The sequence below is a fragment of the Physeter macrocephalus genome, chromosome 9 (genome assembly GCF_002837175.3).
Source record: "Physeter macrocephalus isolate SW-GA chromosome 9, ASM283717v5, whole genome shotgun sequence".
Taxonomy (NCBI): Eukaryota; Metazoa; Chordata; class Mammalia; order Artiodactyla; family Physeteridae; genus Physeter; species Physeter macrocephalus.
In genome coordinates, this window is record NC_041222.1 from 97,542,707 (window position 1) to 97,561,237 (window position 18,531).

At 49.3% G+C, this 18,531-nt stretch overlaps 1 protein-coding gene across 1 annotated transcript in view; it reads left to right on the forward strand.

Moving 5' to 3' along the window:
• The window catches only part of EPHX2 (epoxide hydrolase 2), a 68,890-nt gene that overhangs the window by 45,890 nt on the left and 4,469 nt on the right, over positions 1–18,531 (forward strand). Inside the window, exons 13-16 of the mRNA XM_055087342.1 lie at positions 12,408–12,479; positions 14,218–14,251; positions 15,344–15,446; positions 17,232–17,301. Of these exons, the coding sequence (XP_054943317.1) occupies positions 12,408–12,479; positions 14,218–14,251; positions 15,344–15,446; positions 17,232–17,301 (279 nt within the window). The remainder of the gene's footprint in view (positions 1–12,407; positions 12,480–14,217; positions 14,252–15,343; positions 15,447–17,231; positions 17,302–18,531) is intronic.

Below are 18,531 nucleotides of genomic sequence, written 5' to 3' on the forward strand. Positions count from 1 at the left end.
TGGGGCTTCCCTGGTGGCGCAGTGGTTGAGAGTCCGCCTGCCGATGCAGGGGACGCGGGTTCATGCCCCGGTCCGGGAGGATCCCACATGCCACGGAACTGCTGGGCCCGTGAGCCATGGCCGCTGAGCCTGCGCGTCCAGAGCCTGTGCTCCGCAGCGGGAGAGGCCGCGACAGTGAGAGGCCCGCGTACCGCCAAAAAAAAAAAAAAGATGCCCACTGGGGTTTGGATGATGTGTGATGGGTGTGGCTGCCACCTTTCACTGGATTCACTGAAAGCAGCAGCATCTGGCCTGGCTGAACCCCCACAGCTGTCCTCATCTGTGGAGGGTACCTGCTCCTCTGTTTGTGGGCTCTGGACCCCGATGCCCACAGCTATGTCTGGGTAATTCCAAAGAGGATAAAAGATGTTTCCTAACACTCCAAAGAGAGAAGAATAGATCAAATCAATTGATAAAGAGCACGAGAGCATCTCACCACATCTCTCATCCAGCCCTAGCCTTTCTGCTACTCATAGGAGGTACCATTGCCAGCGAGGGTCACAACCATCCCAGTTTTGATTTGGCGAGTAACTCTTCTCTAAGAATGATTTTAATTAATAAGATGGTGCCTTGGAAGAGGAACTTCTTGATTCAAGCAATAATCTGACTCATTCTGTAAGACACCAGGAGCCTCCAGCAGCGTCATGACAAGATGCTTGGGTATCACACCCTCCACTGAGGCCCACTGCCACAGCCCAGAGTGTGGACAGCTAATGAGCTTCCTTTGGCTTGAATTGAATCACAGTGTCTTGAATTAGTTTGAAGTAACCTTGATCTTGAGAGATAAAGATGATTTAGATGGTGTATTAGTCAGCTAGGGCTGCCATGACAAAGTGCCACAGCCTGGGCGGCTTAAACAACAAAATTTATTATCTCACTGTTCTAGGGGCCAGAAGTCCGAGATCAAGGTGTCTACACAGTTGGTTTCTTCTAAAGCTGTTCTCCTTGGTTCGTACATGGCCCTCTTCTTGCTGTGTCTTCACCATGGCATTTCCTCTGTATGTGTGTGTCCCCGTCCAGATTTCCTCTTCTTATAAGGACACCAGTCACATTGCATCAGGCCCACCCTAATTACCTCATTTTACTTTAATTACCTCTTTAAAGACCTTATCTCCAAATACAGTCACATTCTGAGGTACTAGGAGTTAGGACTTCATAGGAATTTGGGGGAGACACAATTCAGCTTGCGACAGATGGGGACCATGAGGGTGAAGGGTGGGGACTGAGAAACTGACTTATTTGGGCTCATGGGACAGGAAGGAGGGCGTGTCCTTGTGCAAGGCCTGGAAAGCAGCCCCAGGTTTGTAGCCGATGTCGGAATTGTTGTAGGTTTAACGCTTATCGTAGGTGGCCCCCATCTAATTCTTCCGGCTGGACTAGAAGTCAGCATCCCAGACCAAGGTGTGATGCACCGCCTGTCACCCTTTCCCAGGTGTTTGCGTCACTCAAGTGCATCTCAGACTGGTGAGAAGCAGCTGGTGGTGGGAGAGAAATGAAGTGCTGGTTCTAGGTTCCTGAGTAGCAGCTGCCTCAGCCTTTAGGGATTGGGAAGGAAACAGCCCCAAATAAAACTGTGAAGCTGGTGTTTGGGTCCCTGTCACCTCTCAGCTGACCCCTTCTCAGTCTCTGGCTCTGCTTGTCCCCAGCCTCCAAAACCCAACCCCCTACCACTGCCCTCTGTGTGCCCAGAGGACGCGACCCCAGCCGGCTCTGCCATCACCTCGAGCGCGTCAGAGCTGCTCTCACCTGTCTGCCCTCTCCGCCGGTCCAGCCCCCAGGCCCTGTGGATAGGTTACGAGGGGCTCTTGGCACTCTGGCTCCCCCTGTTGTGGTGCTACACTTGGAGCATCCAGAGGGAGAGGGAGGGCGTGGGGTTGTGTGCCCGCTTCTTTCTCTTCCACCCCTTTTTTCCATTTTCTTTCTTATCCTTTTGAATTGGACATTCGTAAGAAGACTCCTAACTGCTGCCAAACAGAGGTGGCCCGTAATTTGGGGGAGGGCTGGAGCCTGACAAATCTGTTGAAATGTCAGAAATGTTTTGACCAGTGTTGATTGTAAAGAACTGGTTCATCCAGCAAGTAGCTATGCACCATCTATTGTGTGCCGGTTTCGGGGGACATCTAGAGATGACTGACAACCTTTGAGGGCTTAAACAACTCTTGGGGAGACAGGTACGTAACAGACACCCAGGAAATAAGGCAGCAGAAAGGACTGTAATGGAGGTCCAGCTTACTCTGGGAGCCCACAAGGAAACACAGTTAACTTTTAGCAAAGGAAGGAGCATCTGAACTGGACCCAGGTAGGTGAGTAGGATTTGGGTGGGGGGATCTGAGAGAGAAGGGGCTGCCAGCCAGAGGGGGCGAGTGACTGAAGACGCTTATGAAACCCCTTAACTCAGGGATAAATGTCATGAGATGAGAAGGAGGGGTAACAAAAGAGTCAGTGATCCTTTAGGTGAACTTCAGAAGGTCCGGAACATCTGGAAACTGCCCCCAGAGTTTAATAGGTGCACGCAGTTTTCCAGGAAGAGTCCCTGACTTTCATCAGAACCTTAGCAGTTCGATAAAGGCTAGGAGGTGCTGAACTGGATGGCCCTGGGCTTTCAGGTGAGGTGCGGAGTCGGGGAGGGGGCGGGCAGCCGCATCAGTGTCACCTGGGAGTTTGCTAGAAATGCAAGCTCACTGGCCCCCTTTGCGATCTGCCCAATGAGAATATGCGTTTTTAACCAGGTCCCCCAGGTGGCCCCCGTGCGCATAGCCCCCCAGCTCTGACAGCTGTCTTCTGTGATTCTCAATCAATTTCTGTGACTGTCTAGTCCGATGATCCTCAAATGTCAGTGTGCTTCAGAATCACCTGGAAGGCTACTTAGGACATAGATCCCTGGACACCACCTCCAGAGTTCAGATTCAGTAGGTTTTTGTTGGGGCCAAAGGATTCACATTTCTTTGGTGAGGTCCTGGAGCCACACCTGGAGAACGACGACCATAGCCCCAGGGAGGGGGGGGTCATCCAGCCACTTGCCAGGTAGTGATGGGCGGGCAGCCGTCCTTCTCAGTGAATTAGAGACCTCTGGGCAGCTGGCTCCAGTCAGGAGTGGCTGGAGGGGATCACGCAGGGCATTGACTATCTCGCTAAGTTTCCCTTTTTACAGTGATTCTCCGATTTTCTGATCCCAGGCCCCCCTCTGCACTCTTACAAGTTATTAGGGACCTCAAAGAGCTTTAGTTCATGTGGGTTATATCTACTGGTATTTACCATACTAGATATTGAAATGTAAAACTGTCAGTTCGTTAAAAAAGGATAATGTGCCCATGTTGATATAAATAACATCTTTTTATTTTTAGAAAAATCTTTATTTTCCTTAAAAATTTAGTGAGAATTATAGCATTGTTTTACATTTTTCGAACCTCTTTTATGTCTGGTTTAATAGAGACAGATAGATTCTCCTATCTGCTTCTGCATTCAGTCTGTTGGGATGTCACATGTTATTGGAGACTCTGGAAAACTCCACTGTATGCTTATGAGAATAAAGAGGATATATAACATGTTAGTATTGTTACAAAAGTTTATTGTCATGGATTCCCTGAAAGGGCCTCAGGGCTCCCCAAAGGTCTCCAGACTATATACTTTGAGAATTACTGCTTTTTATTTTTTTTTAGGCTGTATTAGTTATAGGAGATAGAAAAAGGGAAGTAGTAGTTTCACTATGTATTATCTTTGATCAAACTACATTTAGGGTATTTATCAACAGAATTCAGCTCATTAAATTATTTTTCTTTATTATTTTTTAAATTATGGTAAAATACACAAAACGTACCATCTTAACCATTTTTAAGTGTATAGTTCAGTGGCATTAAGTACATTCACATTGCTGTACAGCCATCACCCCATCCATCTCTAGAACTCTTTTCATCCTTCAGAGCTGAAACTCTATTCATTAAACACTAACTCCCCACCCTTCCCTCCCTCAGCCCCTGGCAACCACCCACCTACTTTCTGTCTCTATGAATCTGACTACAGGTACCTCATGTAAGTGGAATCATATAGTATTTGCTCTTTTGTGTCTGGCTTATTTCATTTAGCAGGATGTCCTCAGATTCATCCATGTTGGAGCGTGTATCAATTTCCTTTTTTTTTTTTTTTTTTTAAGGCTGAATAATATCCCGTTGTGTGAGCTTTTAGTTCATCCATTCTCCCCTTGATGGACACTTGGGTTGCAACTGCTGCTTTTCGGGTGCCTGTTGGGCCAGGTGGTTCTGTTCCCAACAGTATGTGGCGTTCTTTCCCATCTTTTCAGCTGAGCAAGCCGAGGCTCCGGGAGCCTCACTCACTCGCCTGAGATCAGGTACGTGACTGGGTCAGGATGTTTACCTCGCCTTGTTTGACTTCAAAGCCCACACACTTCCTCTTAAGCCACACTTTGGAGGGAGTTTGGACTTTCTTTGTGTGCTCTGTGCATCGAAGCAGAGAGGGGAGGAGCAAACCAGGATAAGCTCAAGGTCTTGATGGAAGGAGGGACCTCAGGGGAAAGACGCTTACTTAATTGCAGCCCTAGTAGAGCAAGGATTTTCATTTCAGGGGTTGTTACAGTCTTTGTAGAAAAATCGGTACCTTTATTGGTCTGTGGTAGCTGTTGGAGGGTGGTTTTGTTCTTAGAACAAAGCCTCTTGGCAGGGAAATGTTCGATATTCAAATTAGTGATCTGGCCACTAAAAGGCTCTCAGGAAGCGGTTGGGTGAATCCAGCAACTGGGGCTGGTCCGGATGGGCACCAAGCTGGGTCTTAAGGAGAAACCATGGTGGGAGGAAGGGCGGTCCCGCCAGCCTGTCTGCTCCCCCTTGGTGAGGAAACGGACTGGCCCAGTCCCTTCCTATCTATGGCCCTCAATTTCCTCATCAGAAAAAAAGATGGTCTAGGGGCTTCCCTGGTGGCGCAGTGGTTGAGAGTCCGCCTGCCGATGCAGGGGACGCGGGTTCGTGCCCCGGTCCGGGAAGTTCCCACGTGCCGCGGAGCGGCTGGGCCCGTGAGCCATGGCCGCTGAGCCTGCGCGTCCGGAGCCTGTGCTCCGCAATGGGAGAGGCCACAACAGTGAGAGGCCCGCGTACCGCAAAAAAAAAAAAAAGGATGGTCTAGTTGGATGGTTTTCACATGGATGATAGCTTTAAATGTAAGCTGAATTCAAGCTAATGAATAAAATATAACATAGAGCAACTCTTTGATTCAGGGATGGACACTGGGAAGCCCCTCCCTCCCGGCCTTCCTCCCACCCGCCCCTCCTCCCTCCCGCCCCTCCTCCCTCCCGCCCCTCCTCCCACCCCACGCCGTCATCCCCACCGCTCTCCAGCCTGGAGGCCGCGTCCAGGAGCAGCACTCAGGGGTCCAGACTCCCGCCCCCAGCCCTTCCACCTCTTGCTCAAGTTTGCTGAGCGCCTCAAGGTGCGGCTTAGACAAGCTCCAGGTTAAGATCCAGCTCCTTGAGCTCTTTGAACTCTTGGCCAACGTTTACTGTCCTGTCCTGTGAATTTGTCGAGTCTGGTGGAAACTCAGATCAAAAGCTGTGTTTTTCTTCTCAGAGAAGGGATCATGGCCTTTGCATTTGTGTAGTAAGAAAGGGAAGAGGAGGCAGCTCTGGACAGCAAAGACAAATAGAATCTGCTGGATAATTTCAGCACCACCTGCTTCATTTTTTAAATCTTAGGATTCTTAACGTCCTTGCTTAGCCTGGGGACATCTCAGAGCCCCTTTGCCCCCCAAATCGGCACATGTCTAGTGTATCCTGTTAACCCTGCCCTCTCCCAACCCTGACACTGGTTCCTCTTTATTTTTCTGTTGCAGTGTATTTGTATTTTTATTTCTTTGGGAAAGATTGTATGATGCACGTGTGTGTGTGTGTGTGTGTGTGTGTGTGTGTGTGTGTGTAACCGTAACTATAGGCAGATTTCAAGCACCAAAACTCACTTTTAAGTATTTAACCAGCTGAGAAACGAGGGGATAGAGAGAAAACGTGGGGAAAGTAAATTACAGATAGCAGTTAAGAGAGGTGGAAGCTACCTCAACATCCACAAGTCATTTTCTTTTCCCTCACAGTGTTGAGTCTTCCTTAATCCCTAGAACACAGTAACTCCTCCAGCTACAGAGACAGCTGGTGGTTTCTTAACATCATTTATTTTTTAGGTAATTCATGCTTGCTACTTAAAAAAAAAACACACTGAGTTGTGTAAAATAAAAAGTCAGGGGCTTCCCTGGTGGCACAGTGGTTACGAGTCTGCCTGCAGGTGCGGAGGACGTGGGTTCGTGTCCCGGTCCGGGGGGGTTCCGCGTGCCGTGGAGCGGCTGGGCCCGTGGGCCATGGCCGCTGGGCCTGCGCGTCCGGAGCCTGTGCTTCGCAATGGGAGAGGCCGCAGCAGTGAGAGGCCTGCCTACTGCAAAAAAAAAAAAAAAAAAAAAAAAAAAAGTCAAATTCCCCCTTCACTCCTGTAGAACTAGCTACTAGGAATAGTTTGATGAGTATTTCCCAGACGTTTTAAAAATATGCTTTTAAGTGTGTCTGTACGTGAGTGTGTGTGTGTGTGTGTGTGTGTGTGTGTGTATATTTTTAAAATACAAGTGGAATCGTATGCTTTTTCATTTACTAGATCTTGGACAGATTTTTCCATCAGTACATGTAGATTTACCTCATTCTTTTTAATGGCTGCTTGGTGCTTCATAATACGGACGGACCATGATTTATTTACCCAATCCTCTGTTGAGGGACATCACTCTGATTGTTTTTCACAGCTGAATAATACATTTGAAAAGAAACTGTCACCACGTGCTACCTTATTCACCAGTCTTTAACTACAACGGTTTTAGTTTGTGTGCCTTCCGTGGAAGAAACTCTTGGCATTTTATTTTTGTTTTCTCAAGTGGGTAGTATTCTGTTATAGTGAAAAGAACCAGATAGTGAGGGCTTTAAAGTCCGGAGCTCTCATTTCCAGCTTGGCCGTTTCTACTCCTCCCGGCTTGCAGCAAGGTCACGTGTCTACCCGAGGCTTTTCGTCCATGAGATGACCTTCCAACTCAGAGCTGTTGTGAAGAACAAAAGAGTCCACACAGGGAGGGTGGCTTCACCCAGCCCCTCCGAGGCCCTCTCATCTGCCTGGCCAAACTGCAGAGTAGTAAACAGTTTTCTCTTTTTGCCCAGATTTTAGATGACTCCGTCCACTGGCATCTTTAACCCTGGGGATAACCACCGCAGCCATGTTTTCTGGCCTATTTTGAGAGAACTCTGCCCAGAGTATCAGAGGAATTCAAGTAAGTGTTATCAAGGTAGGCAGATTAGGAAGTGGAGTAGCTGTCCCCAGCCCACCGATTAAAGGGATGCTCTGTCTTCCCTCGGAGAAGCATCTCGTGCTGTGCACCATCGAGGGCCGGATGCTGCCTGAGCTCATGCTGAGCTGTTATTTAAGTGTCCGTCTCCACTGTCTTAGCAATGGAACAATAGACCCAATGAAGTGCCCCTTCTGCAGTACACCTGTTCTACATCTTGGAAAGAACAGAAGTGCCAGCTGCAGGAACCTCCCCGGCAGATGAGGTGACTAACTGAGAACGCCATCCTGCCAGCGCTCTGGGTAAAAAGTCTGGGCAGAACTTGGGCTTCTTCTAAGTTCTTTCTGGGGCTCCTCTGACAGTGAGCTGAAGATGGACATGGAGAGTAAACTGAGGTGGAGGGTGAAGAGAAGTTCGGGTTTTTTGGATCCTGGGAACCTCCGGATCCCCGACCTGTGTCAGCACACCCGTCACCCGGCTGCTAGGTGGGTGCCTGACCGCGCTGAACCCGGAGGTTACGTAGAGCCTTATCCCTTTCCCTCCTCACCCGCCGCTCAAATCAAGAGACTTCTTGAAGTGGTGGGTTATTTTCCTAGGGCTGCTGTAACAGATGCAAACTCTTAAAACAACAGACATTTTAAAAAATCTGAAATCAGGGTGTTAGCCAGTTTGGTTCCTTCCAGGGGCTCAGAGGAAGGCGCCCACCCCACTCCATGCATCTCTCCTAGCTTTGGTGGTTGCCGGAAACCCTTGGCCCTCCTTGATTTGTAGGTTCATTCCTCATCTGGAGAGCCAAACGCAATTACATCACAAGGACCCTATTTTCAAATAAGGTCACATTCACAGGTACTGGGCATTCAGTCTTGGACCTATCTTCTTGGGGGTCCACTGTTCAACCCACTGTGGTGGGGTGTGACTTTGGAGTCTGAATGAAAAAACATGTTTTGTCAAACACTGCATTTCCTGTATTAATTTTTAAAGTTAATTTTAATGATCACATTGAGGAGTGTGATAAGATATCACATGGACATGTTTATCAGACACTTGGAAATATTGGAGTTGGAGTCAGGACAAAGCTATAGAGATTGATCTGGAAGCCTTGGGAACAAAGGAGAAGAGAATTAGAAGTTTCCTCCTAGCTATAAGTTTCTGTGATTTCAAGTTTAAAAGAGAGGAGTAGAGAAGAGGTGGCTGGTTTTAGTAAACGAGGCCAAGAGATTCTGGCGAATTCTCCAAGGTCGGTTTCTTTTTTATTTATTTATTTATTTTTGGCTGCATCGGGTCTTCGTTGCAGTGCACAGGCTTCTCATTGTGGTGGCTTCTCTTGTTGCAGAGCACGGGTTCTAGGCACGGGAGCTTCAGTAGTTGTGGTGCACGGGCTCAGTAGTTGTGCCTCGTGGGCTTTGAGCACAGGGTCACTAGTTGTGGCACACGGGCTTCGTTGCTCCGCGGCATGTGGGATCTTCCTGGACCAGGGCTCGAACCCATGTCCCCTGCATCGGCAGGCGGATTCTTAACCACTGCGCCGCCAGGGAAGCCCCAAGGTTGGTTTCTTATACTTCAAGTCCTTCATGAGCTCTATGTTGACTCTTAGGAAGTCTTTCTCCTTAAACAGCCCCAGAGTCTTCTGAGACAAAGCTCCAGGATTCATGGAATTCCAAAGGCTTTGTTCTAGGAGTTTTTCCTTAGATCCTAGAGCTATCTTCAGTTACCTGCCCAGGTGATAGCTTTGGGGTAGTAGTAGAGCAGACTCGTTCATTTTTTTTTTAACTTTTTATTTTATATTGTCCTATAGCCGATTAACAATGTTGTGATAGTTTCAGGTGCACAGAAAAGTGACTCAGCCATACATATACATGTATCTATTCTCCCCCAAACTCCCCTCCCATCCAGGCTGCCACAACATTAAGCAGAGTTCTGTAGGTTTACTGCTCCCCTCCACCTCAAGCTGGAGGTGAATTACCTTTGCGACGAAAAAATTAATCCATCGATCTAAGACAGAAATGGAAAATTTTGTTCAAGCCGAATTAAGGACTATAACCCGGGGACAGCCTCTCAGAAAGTTCTGAGAGCTGTTCTGCCTGTTCGAGGTCAAAACGCAGTTACATGTTTTGAGACAGAGGGCTGTGTATTATTAAATGATGTATTATTGACAGTTTACACAATCTAGCAAGTAGTGGGTCATGGCTCATCGTGGCCCCTTACAACATCAGGAAGGAATGTTATCTTTTATGGAGTTGTCTTGTTGATGCTGGGAGAATATTGCTCTTTATGGTTGAGCAGGTATTTCTACTGATGGGGGAGGTTTGGTTGATGCGTAATGTAGATACACAGTGCACAGTAGAGGGGAGAAAGGAGGCCAAAGGGCAGAGAAAAATTTTTTTATGTTTAAATTTTTCTTGTCCTTCCATAAAATATGGATTTTATTTCACACCCTCTTTGATGAATGTGAGCTTGCAATGGAGGGCAAGAAAATAAAAGCCACAATCCACATGATAATTTAGAAGTCACCCCCACCAAAGTCTTTATCTCACGTTCTTTCCTTTTTTCCCCTCTCTTCTTCCCAACCTTCTAGCCTGTGTTGGGTACCTGCTATTACCGTGCCATCACAGTAGGAATAAAAATATGAGTAAGATACAGTGTGTGTCCCTAAGAAATTCACAGGCTTGTGAGGGGACCAGATCCAAAAATAGACAATTCTCATGCAACTGGATAACTTTAACGATGGAGATAATAATAATAACAGTAATCACCATTTATTGGCCTCCCTCCTATGTATCTACCAGGCATGGTCAGAAACAGGCATTATCTCCTATCATCCTTACAAAACTCCCATTTTATAGATGAGGAAACTGAGGCTCTGGAAGATTAAGTTGCCCAGTTAATAAGTAGTAGTAGTGGGGCTTGGAGCCTTGTTTGTTGGATTCCAAAGTTCATCCTTTAATTCCTGTGATCAGGAGCACAAAGGGAGGAGCCCTATCCAGCTGGACTGGTGGGAGGCTTGTCATTGGTCTGTGGGACTTAAAAATAGGGTATCACCTTTTATGAATTACAGAGTGTCCGATGGTATCAGCAGGGCACACAACCAGAGTACAAATGCTCTTATCTTCTCCCCTTTCTGGCCCTCACCTTTGTCCTCTTCATCCCTGTTGATCTGACACGCTTTCACGTGGGTGGAGAGACTTATTTACCTTTGGGCTCTCTTTGATTTTTTATTGACCCTTTTGACATTCATTTGCTCTTTTAAGTACTATTTGAGCTCTGCAGCCAGTCCAGACCTCTGGACTCATGGAGATTCCTCCACACACCGAGACACATCACAAGCTCACGAACAGCAGCTAGGGACTGCTCTCAATAAATAAGAATGATGACCCGTGGCAACTTGCAGGGCGTTTATTGAGCGCGTAAAATGTACTGCCTTCCATGGCTATTTCTCGCCTCGACATTCATCACGTAACTGAAGGCCACGACTGATTCTCCGTCATAATGGAATCTTACACATGTGAGGGGATTGTAATTAACATGCCAGCATTGCTTTCTTCAGAAAATCTCGAACTGCAGATCCAGCACTGCTTGATGATAAATGATTCCTTGCCTGCAGTGCTGCTGTCTCGTAGATCCAGAGCTCTCATGGCGTGCCATATGCAGAACAAATGAGTGCAGGGTAGCAGGACCTCTTAAAGTGTGCAGGGTCTGAGGGCCGCTGGCCACCAGAACGCTTTGCTGACCTGGCTTACAGGACCCTTCTCTGCGGGAACGTTACTCGGAGGAAAGGAACAAACATGCATTCAGCCTCTGCTCCATCCGGGACCAGTCACAGATGCCCTGGGGAAGAAGATGAGTAGGAGCTTGCCTGCTCTCAGGGTGGACCATGGAGAGGACATGAAAGGCTCTGTGAGATCCAGGAAGAGCAGAGCTGTTTTATTGTGATGGGGGAGGGGAGGGCTTCATGGAGGAGGCAGTGTCTGGCACAGGTGTTGAAGGCTTCTTGAAGGCCAAGCTGAGGGAGGTAGGTGCTCTTGGTGGAAGTTACAATATGTTAAACCACGGAGCTGAGAAAGTAGGGCGCCCATTCAGGAAACATCCTGCAACTCAGTTTAGCTGGTTCAGGTGAACAGTTGGAAAGGAGGAGAAGAAAGTAGGCCAGCACTGTGCTCTAGACTGAGTGTTTGTGAGCCCCCCAAATTCGTGTGTTGAAATCCTAACCCTGATGTGATGGTATTAGGAGGTGGGCCCTCGAGGAGGTGATTAGGTCTTGAGGGTAGAGCCCTCATGAATGGGATTAGTGCCTTTTAGAGGAAACTCCAGAGAGCTCTCTTGTGCTTTCCTCCATGTGAGGACACAGTGAGAAGATGACAATCTATGAACCAAGAAACAAACTGTCACTAGATAGTGAATCTGCTGATGCCTTGATCTTGGACTCCCCAGCCTACAGAACTGTGAGAAATAAATGTCTGAGTTTATAAGCCACCCGATCTATGGTATTGTGTTATAGCAGCCAGAATGGACCACCATACACTGCCATACTCTTACTATTATAGGCTCCCCAGCATATAATAATAAAGTGATTATTATAAGTAATACATTCCCACTGTAGGGATTTAGATAAACAGAAAAGAAAGCAGCAGCCATAAACCCACCTCCCCGGTGTGGGGCGGGGTGGAGGGGACCACTGTGAGCATCTCATATCTTATTCAAACCTTTTTTTTTTTTTTTTTTTTTTTGGCGGTACGCAGGCCTCTCACTGCCGTGGCCTCTCCCGTTGCGGAGCACAGGCTCCGGACGCGCAGGCTCAGCGGCCACGGCCCACGGGCCCAGCCGCTCCGCGGCACGTGGGATCCTCCCAGACCGGGGCACGAACCCGCGTCCCCTGCATCGGCAGGTGGACTCTCCACCACTGCGCCACCAGGGAAGCCCCAAACCTTTTTTAAACAAAACGTGTTTCACTTCTAATGAAACTTGGGCTGGATGGGACAGAGGTTGGGAGCTTCTGGCTTTGGGTCAGATCAGTTTCCAAGATCTCGGCTGAGTCCTTCATTTTGCTTTCTTGGTTGTTCTAGGGAGTGGCGGAGGTTGAACTGGAACAGAACCTGAATCGGACTTTCAGAAGCTTCTTCAGAGCAAGCGATGAGGTGAGGGGTGTGGGAGGCAGGGTGGGGGGTAAGCAGGAGGGAGGAGCTGCGGGGGCGCAGGTCCCCAGATGGCTTCGCTGGGAGGATGGGGGGATAGGGGATGTCAGGGTCTGGGAATAAGCTAGTTGCCTTCTTTCCTTTGACTTCTGTAGTTAGGGTCCCCACTCCACTGGCCCCTTCACTAATGGGGAAGGTCCTGTCCTCACTGTCACACACCAGTAGGGCTTTGAAACCCAGATCAAAGCAGGATTATAATGGTGACAGTTTAGAAATTCTGCTGTTATTACCATTACCATTTTCATAGGGATAATTGCTTATCCAAGTGCAGAATTAATTGATGCTTCTAACCCTTTTCTTGAACAACCACAGGAGCCTAGAATGCTTCAACGCGGTAACCCCACCCTCCTGTCTTACGTGTTAGGAGTCACTGTTGCTGTATCTGGTCTGTGCCTACTTAGCTGGCCTGATTTTTGCCAGTTTCTTTGCTGACCACCTCTGGCACCTCACTCTTTTATACTAAGTTCAAATTTCTTTCTTCCTGAAGTACCTTCTTTTGTAGTTTTCTCAGTAAGAGTCTGTTAGCAGTAAGCTCATAATTTTTTGGCCTGAAAATATCTTTATTTTGCTTTCAATCCCAAAGAACAGTTATCTGAGTATAGCATTCTAAGTTGACAATTATTTTCTTCTAGAAGCTTCTGTCATTGCTTGTAAGAAATTGGTCTCAGGTCTACCTTCTGGTGTATTATTTGTCTTTTAGTCATGTCTGATCTGCAGTTCAGCCCATCTTTAATTTTGAAAGTTGCATTTGGTTCTTTTTCAAAGCATTCTGATCTCTTTCAATAGAGTCTTGTTCTATTCTTGTTGTTCAGTTCCTTCTTTTGTCTTTAATCATTTTAAGCATACTCATTTTTCATTCTCTCTCTGTGCAAGTTATAGTATTTGGTACTCCTGGAGAGTCTTGTTTTACTGTTTGCTATGTTTGCTGTCTCCTGCAACGGGGCTTTAGTGTATATGTGCAGGGGGTGGGGCAGGGTAGGGAGAGAGCTCTGTAATTTGGGTTTGTGAGCTCATCTTCAGCAGCGCTTACTCTGCTCCAACCTGCTTCAGCTGAGATGGAGGAAATGGCCCTCCTGGGTGGTTTAGCATTTGCTTCTCCTGCCAGGCCTTCTGGTGGCATTACCAGCCCAAGCTCACTTTTGCTGTTGTTGTTTACTTCACTTAGTGGGGGTTTCCAGATCTCGTAGTGTGGATTCAAACAGAAACACGTGTGAAGGCAGGCTTGTGGCTATGAATTCCTAGGGGAGCTTTTTTTTGTTTCCTCTTAGCACCAAACTGAATGGACCACCTCCTTCGACATCTCTCTGTCATGGTGGGTGGGTTTTCTCTAGTCCACCCTTTAACTGAGGACCCCAGATTGACTGGATCCACCGTGGAGGGGTTGGGGAGGATCTCAATTTTACCTTCGCATCTGACCTAAGGTCTCATCTCTTGTTCCCACTGGTTGATACACCCAAGTCCTTGCATTCCCAAGACCCGCAAGCACCCAGGAGCAGTCTTGGCCCTGGAGCTTGGTTGTGAGCTGCCTCTGCTGTGACCACTCAGGACCCGCCTAGCTCTCTTGGGCATTTAGCGTGTTTGTATAGTCTGCTGGCACTTGTAGGGTGTTTAGATGCCCCGTTCCTACATATTTCCTTTGCTTGACCCATGACCTCCCTTCTAACTTTTCTTCTCCCTCCAGACTTTTCTCACCACGAACAGAGTCCGTGAAATGGGTAAGAGACATTCTCAGGAGGGAATGGAGACAGGAGGGCCGTGACGGGAACCAGCCAAACGTTAAATGAGTGTTTCTCCACCTGCCAGCCCTGAACTAGTAAAGCCCTGACTTGCTTAACATAGATCCCCGCTGGTGAATCACACTCACCCGAACCCTGGGCTGACCACACAGCCTTGGCTTCCTCTCCCCCATGAAGTTTTGGATTCAAGAGCTTAAACAGTAAGAGCTTGGAGGACTCTCAGAGCTCTTCAGGGCAGATCCACCCTCTACTGATTAGGACAGAGGCCCAGGAGAGGAACTGACCTCTGCAGGGTCACCTGGTGCAGGCAGAGCGGAAATCAGGCCAGACCCCCAGCCAGGTCTCTTCTTTCTTAGTGCCCTGGCCTCCCCTGCATCAGGCTCAGTTCCATCCCGTGAAGACAGCCCCTGTTCTCCCTCCCAGTTTGGATATAAGTGAGGAGCCAGAGCCAGGAGCAGACTGGTGCTCATCCCCTTGACTCCTGGATCCGGCGTTGTTCCCACAGAACCTTGTTTGACCCCAAGCCTGTGACTTTGCTATCATTCTCTTGTATTTTTCTTAATAATGATGATTGCTATCACTTGTTTGAGCACCTACTGTGTGCATCAGACACTGGTTAGCCCCCTTTAGTAATATTGTTTATATTTCTCGTGACATCCGTAAAAACTCTCACTATTATCTCTATTCTACAGATGAGGAAAATGGGTCTCAGAAGAGTTACAGAATTTGTCCAGAGTGGCCAGGCTGGGGTTAAACTCCTCCAAGCCTAAAGACCATACTCCTCTCACTGGTCAGGAACACCTCTCCCTTCCCTCCTTCCACCTCTTTACGTATTCATGTAGTCAATCTTTCAGTCCTTCATTCCTCAGAAGTTTTGAGCACACACTTGGTGTGAGGCAGGGGCAGGTATCCAAAAGCACGAGTCAGAGTCATTGCCCTCCGGGAGCCCAAGTCGTCTGGGGAGGCAGAGAGCAGTAATAAAAGAAGGAGAGGTGGTGAAGGGTCTCAGAGGTGTTGGAACTTGGACACCTGACCCAGAGGGTGGGAGAGGAAACAAGTGGCTTTTTGTAGGAGGACTCTTTGTGAGTGCCCCAGAGGAGCCCAGCCTCAGCAAGATGGTCACCGAGGAAGACATCCAGTTCTACGTTCAGCAGTTCAAGAAGTCTGGTTTCAGGTAAAGAGAACAGCACCCCGAACACAGGAAAGAGAAGGTGGGCAGACAGGGGCTCTTCTGCTCTCGCAGTGCAGGGTGAGGCCCAGTGCCAGCTCAGTCCCAGTGAAAGCCTGGCCAGCCTCTGCTTGCATGCCTCCAGTGCCGGGAGGCTCACTATCTGATGATGCTCAGCCTGCTCTAGTTTGGAGAGTTCAGCTTGTTCTCCCTTATGCTTAGGGGCCCCTTCAGAGCAGATGTTTTTAACTTTTTTTCAGTGGTGACCTCTGTGAGGATCAGATGACAGCTCTGAGTTCTTACTTCAGAAAAACACAAAAAACCGCGTAACCTCAAAAACTGCATACATATTCCGTGGGGGCGGGGCGGTGGTTATAGGCTCAGCTTCACTGAGCTCTAACTCACATACCCTAGAATTCACCCTCTGAGAGTGTACAGTTCGATGGTTTTTAGTCATTTCATGGAGCTGCGCCGTCCCGATACATTTTATGGCTTGCCGCGATCCATTTTAAAGTGTTTTCATCTCCCAAAAAGCAGCTCTGTCCCCTTTCGCGGTGACCCCCACTTCCCCTGGGCCCCCAGTTCTGATCACTCACCCATCTGCTCTCCGTCCCCCTGGAGCTGCCTATTCCAGATGGTTCACGCAAACGGAATCGTACGCTGTGTGGTCCTTTGTGCGTGGCTCCTTTCACTCTGGTTCGCCCATGTTGTAGTCTCTGCCAGACTTCGTTCCTTTTTCTCAGGCCTGTTTTTATGCTGCGGCCCAGGGCCCTGCCCTGAAGCCACTAGAATCCCTCTTAGCCCGTTTTCTGCATGTCCCTTCAAGTATTTGCAAATCTTGGAAGCTCGCGAGTCCTTCAGGGGCGCTGCAGGCCACCGCGTTTCCATCCTGCTCCTCTCTCCTCACGCCCCCATCCTTCACTCAGACCCAGGGCCGTAGAAGGAGCCCAACAGCAGGACCGCCTTCGTCAGCCCAGCCCTCAAGTTCACAGTGTGGCGACCTTGGCCGTGAACACCCGTGGCGGCCTTTAGACCCCAGTGTCTCCAGTATCACAATTTCACCCCTTCCCTAAGCGTCTCCTTTCTCCCCCCGCCCCACCCCAAAGTGGGTGACAATTTAAGAGTCCCAGACTGGGGGACAGAGGTTCTCTGGAAGGGAACGTATAGGCAATCCGATCCGACCCCTCCTTGCACAGGAGGGAAAATTAGAAGTCCCCAAAGGGCACGTGGTTTGTCCAAGGTCTTTCCGGGCCCTCCCTTTCACCGGAAGCCTCAAGGGCCGGACAGCACCAACCCACTCCATACCTGAGGATTGGGAGAGTGCTCCAGGTACAGCCCTGGAGCCACCCTACCTTTCCGGAGGAGACACCTCGGCGTCACATTAGGAGGAAGCACCTCCCGGTGGCCCTTTTCTGTGGGCTCCCTGGGACAGGGGAGTGGCCCTGGCTGGTGAGGGCAGTAAACCAAGCTCCCCACCCCCGTCTTCCGAGACAGTCCCGGGAGAAAATGGAGAGTGCTGTCGGGCTGACTTCTGTGTGTCCCCGGATGCCCACTTCAGAGAACATCAGCCCTCAGCCCCACGCCGTGCTGCCCCAGGCCGTGCTCGATAAAGCCCGGCAGGCACGCAGCGCACCGGGGTGTGAGTCCTGGGCTCTGTTCTCTTCCCCCCGCAGGAGGCTTTGCTCTTCCTGGGAAGACTGGCTCTATGCTGAGCGGGTTGCTGGTGGGGTCTGTAGCACAAGCATCTACTAACAGCATTCCTCTTTTTATTCCCTCGTCCACCCCTCCCAGGGGGGCTCTAAACTGGTACCGAAACGTGGAAAGGAACTGGCAGTGGGGCTGCAAAGGCTTGGGAAGGAAGGTGAGTTTGGTGCTGTTCTCCTCCCCAACGAGTCACCCTTCGGGCATTCATGGACCCAACTGATAGGCCGCTGGGTCAGAGCCAGGGGTGGACAGACCGGCCGGCTGCTTTTGGAGGTGCCTCCACTGCAGGGTTTCCTCTTAGGACCTCTTTTGCTGCTGCTTCTCCTAGAACGGCAGAGGGTGGGGAGAGGGTGGGGACAGGGGTTTGCCAGGTGACCGCAGCAGCGGTCTGGACCGCCTAGGCCTCCTGGCGGTGCCCCGGCTCAGGGCGCAGGTGGTCCAGTTAATTCCCAGAGGTAACAAGGATGAAGCTCCTGGCTCACAGAGGAACATTACGTGCTCTCAGAGAGACGGGGCTTTAAAACTCTGGCTGCCTCACCTCGACCGAGTCAGTCCGAGTCTCAGTTTCCTTGTTTGTCAAGCAGAAGACAGGTTTCCAACCCCTGGGTCTGCAAAGGGAGTAATGGGGTCGGCCCCTGGTTTACATTCAAAGCATTAAAAACCTAAGGGAAATTGCATTTTCACGTTCCTCAGCTCACGCGGTAGCCCCGGCCATCTTCTTGATTCAGTCACAAATGAACGGCCCTCTGTATGCCAGGAATGGTGCAAATAACACAGGCGAGGTCCTGACCTCACGGGGTTAGGTCTTGAGGCAGTAGAGCATAAAAACAGTGGTTCAGAGCAGGCTGGGCAGAGTCGGCCTGGGATGTGTGCCCTGTGCCCTGTGTGACCTTGAGCAAGGCACTTAACCACTCTGTTCTCCATGGCCGCTAATATGGAAGTGACAAGAATGGTGCCTACGTCAGGCAGGAGCTGTGTAAGGATAAAGTGGGTTGACGCACGTCAAATGCTGAGTTAGAACAGTGCCTAGTGCGTAGTAGTGGTTTAATTCATGCTCTTTAGCCTATCATCACTCTAATCTGTGATGGACAAAAATGACAAAACTGCAGTTTCATTGGCAGACTCTCTCAAAGCATGAGGGACGAGGATGAGGTCTTCGGGGAGGTGAACCCCGATGGCAGTAGGTTTGGGGATCCCCTCTTCTGCAGTTTCCTTCCAGATCTTCCTCCTCTCCCACCTCCTCCCATTGCCTCCGCCACCGCTTTAAGTTCTCACCTGGAACATTCTATTTTTTTTTTTTTGGTGGTACGCGGGCCTCTCACTGCTGTGGCCTCTCCCGTTGCGGAGCACAGGCTCCGGACGCGCAGGCTCAGCGGCCATGGCTCAC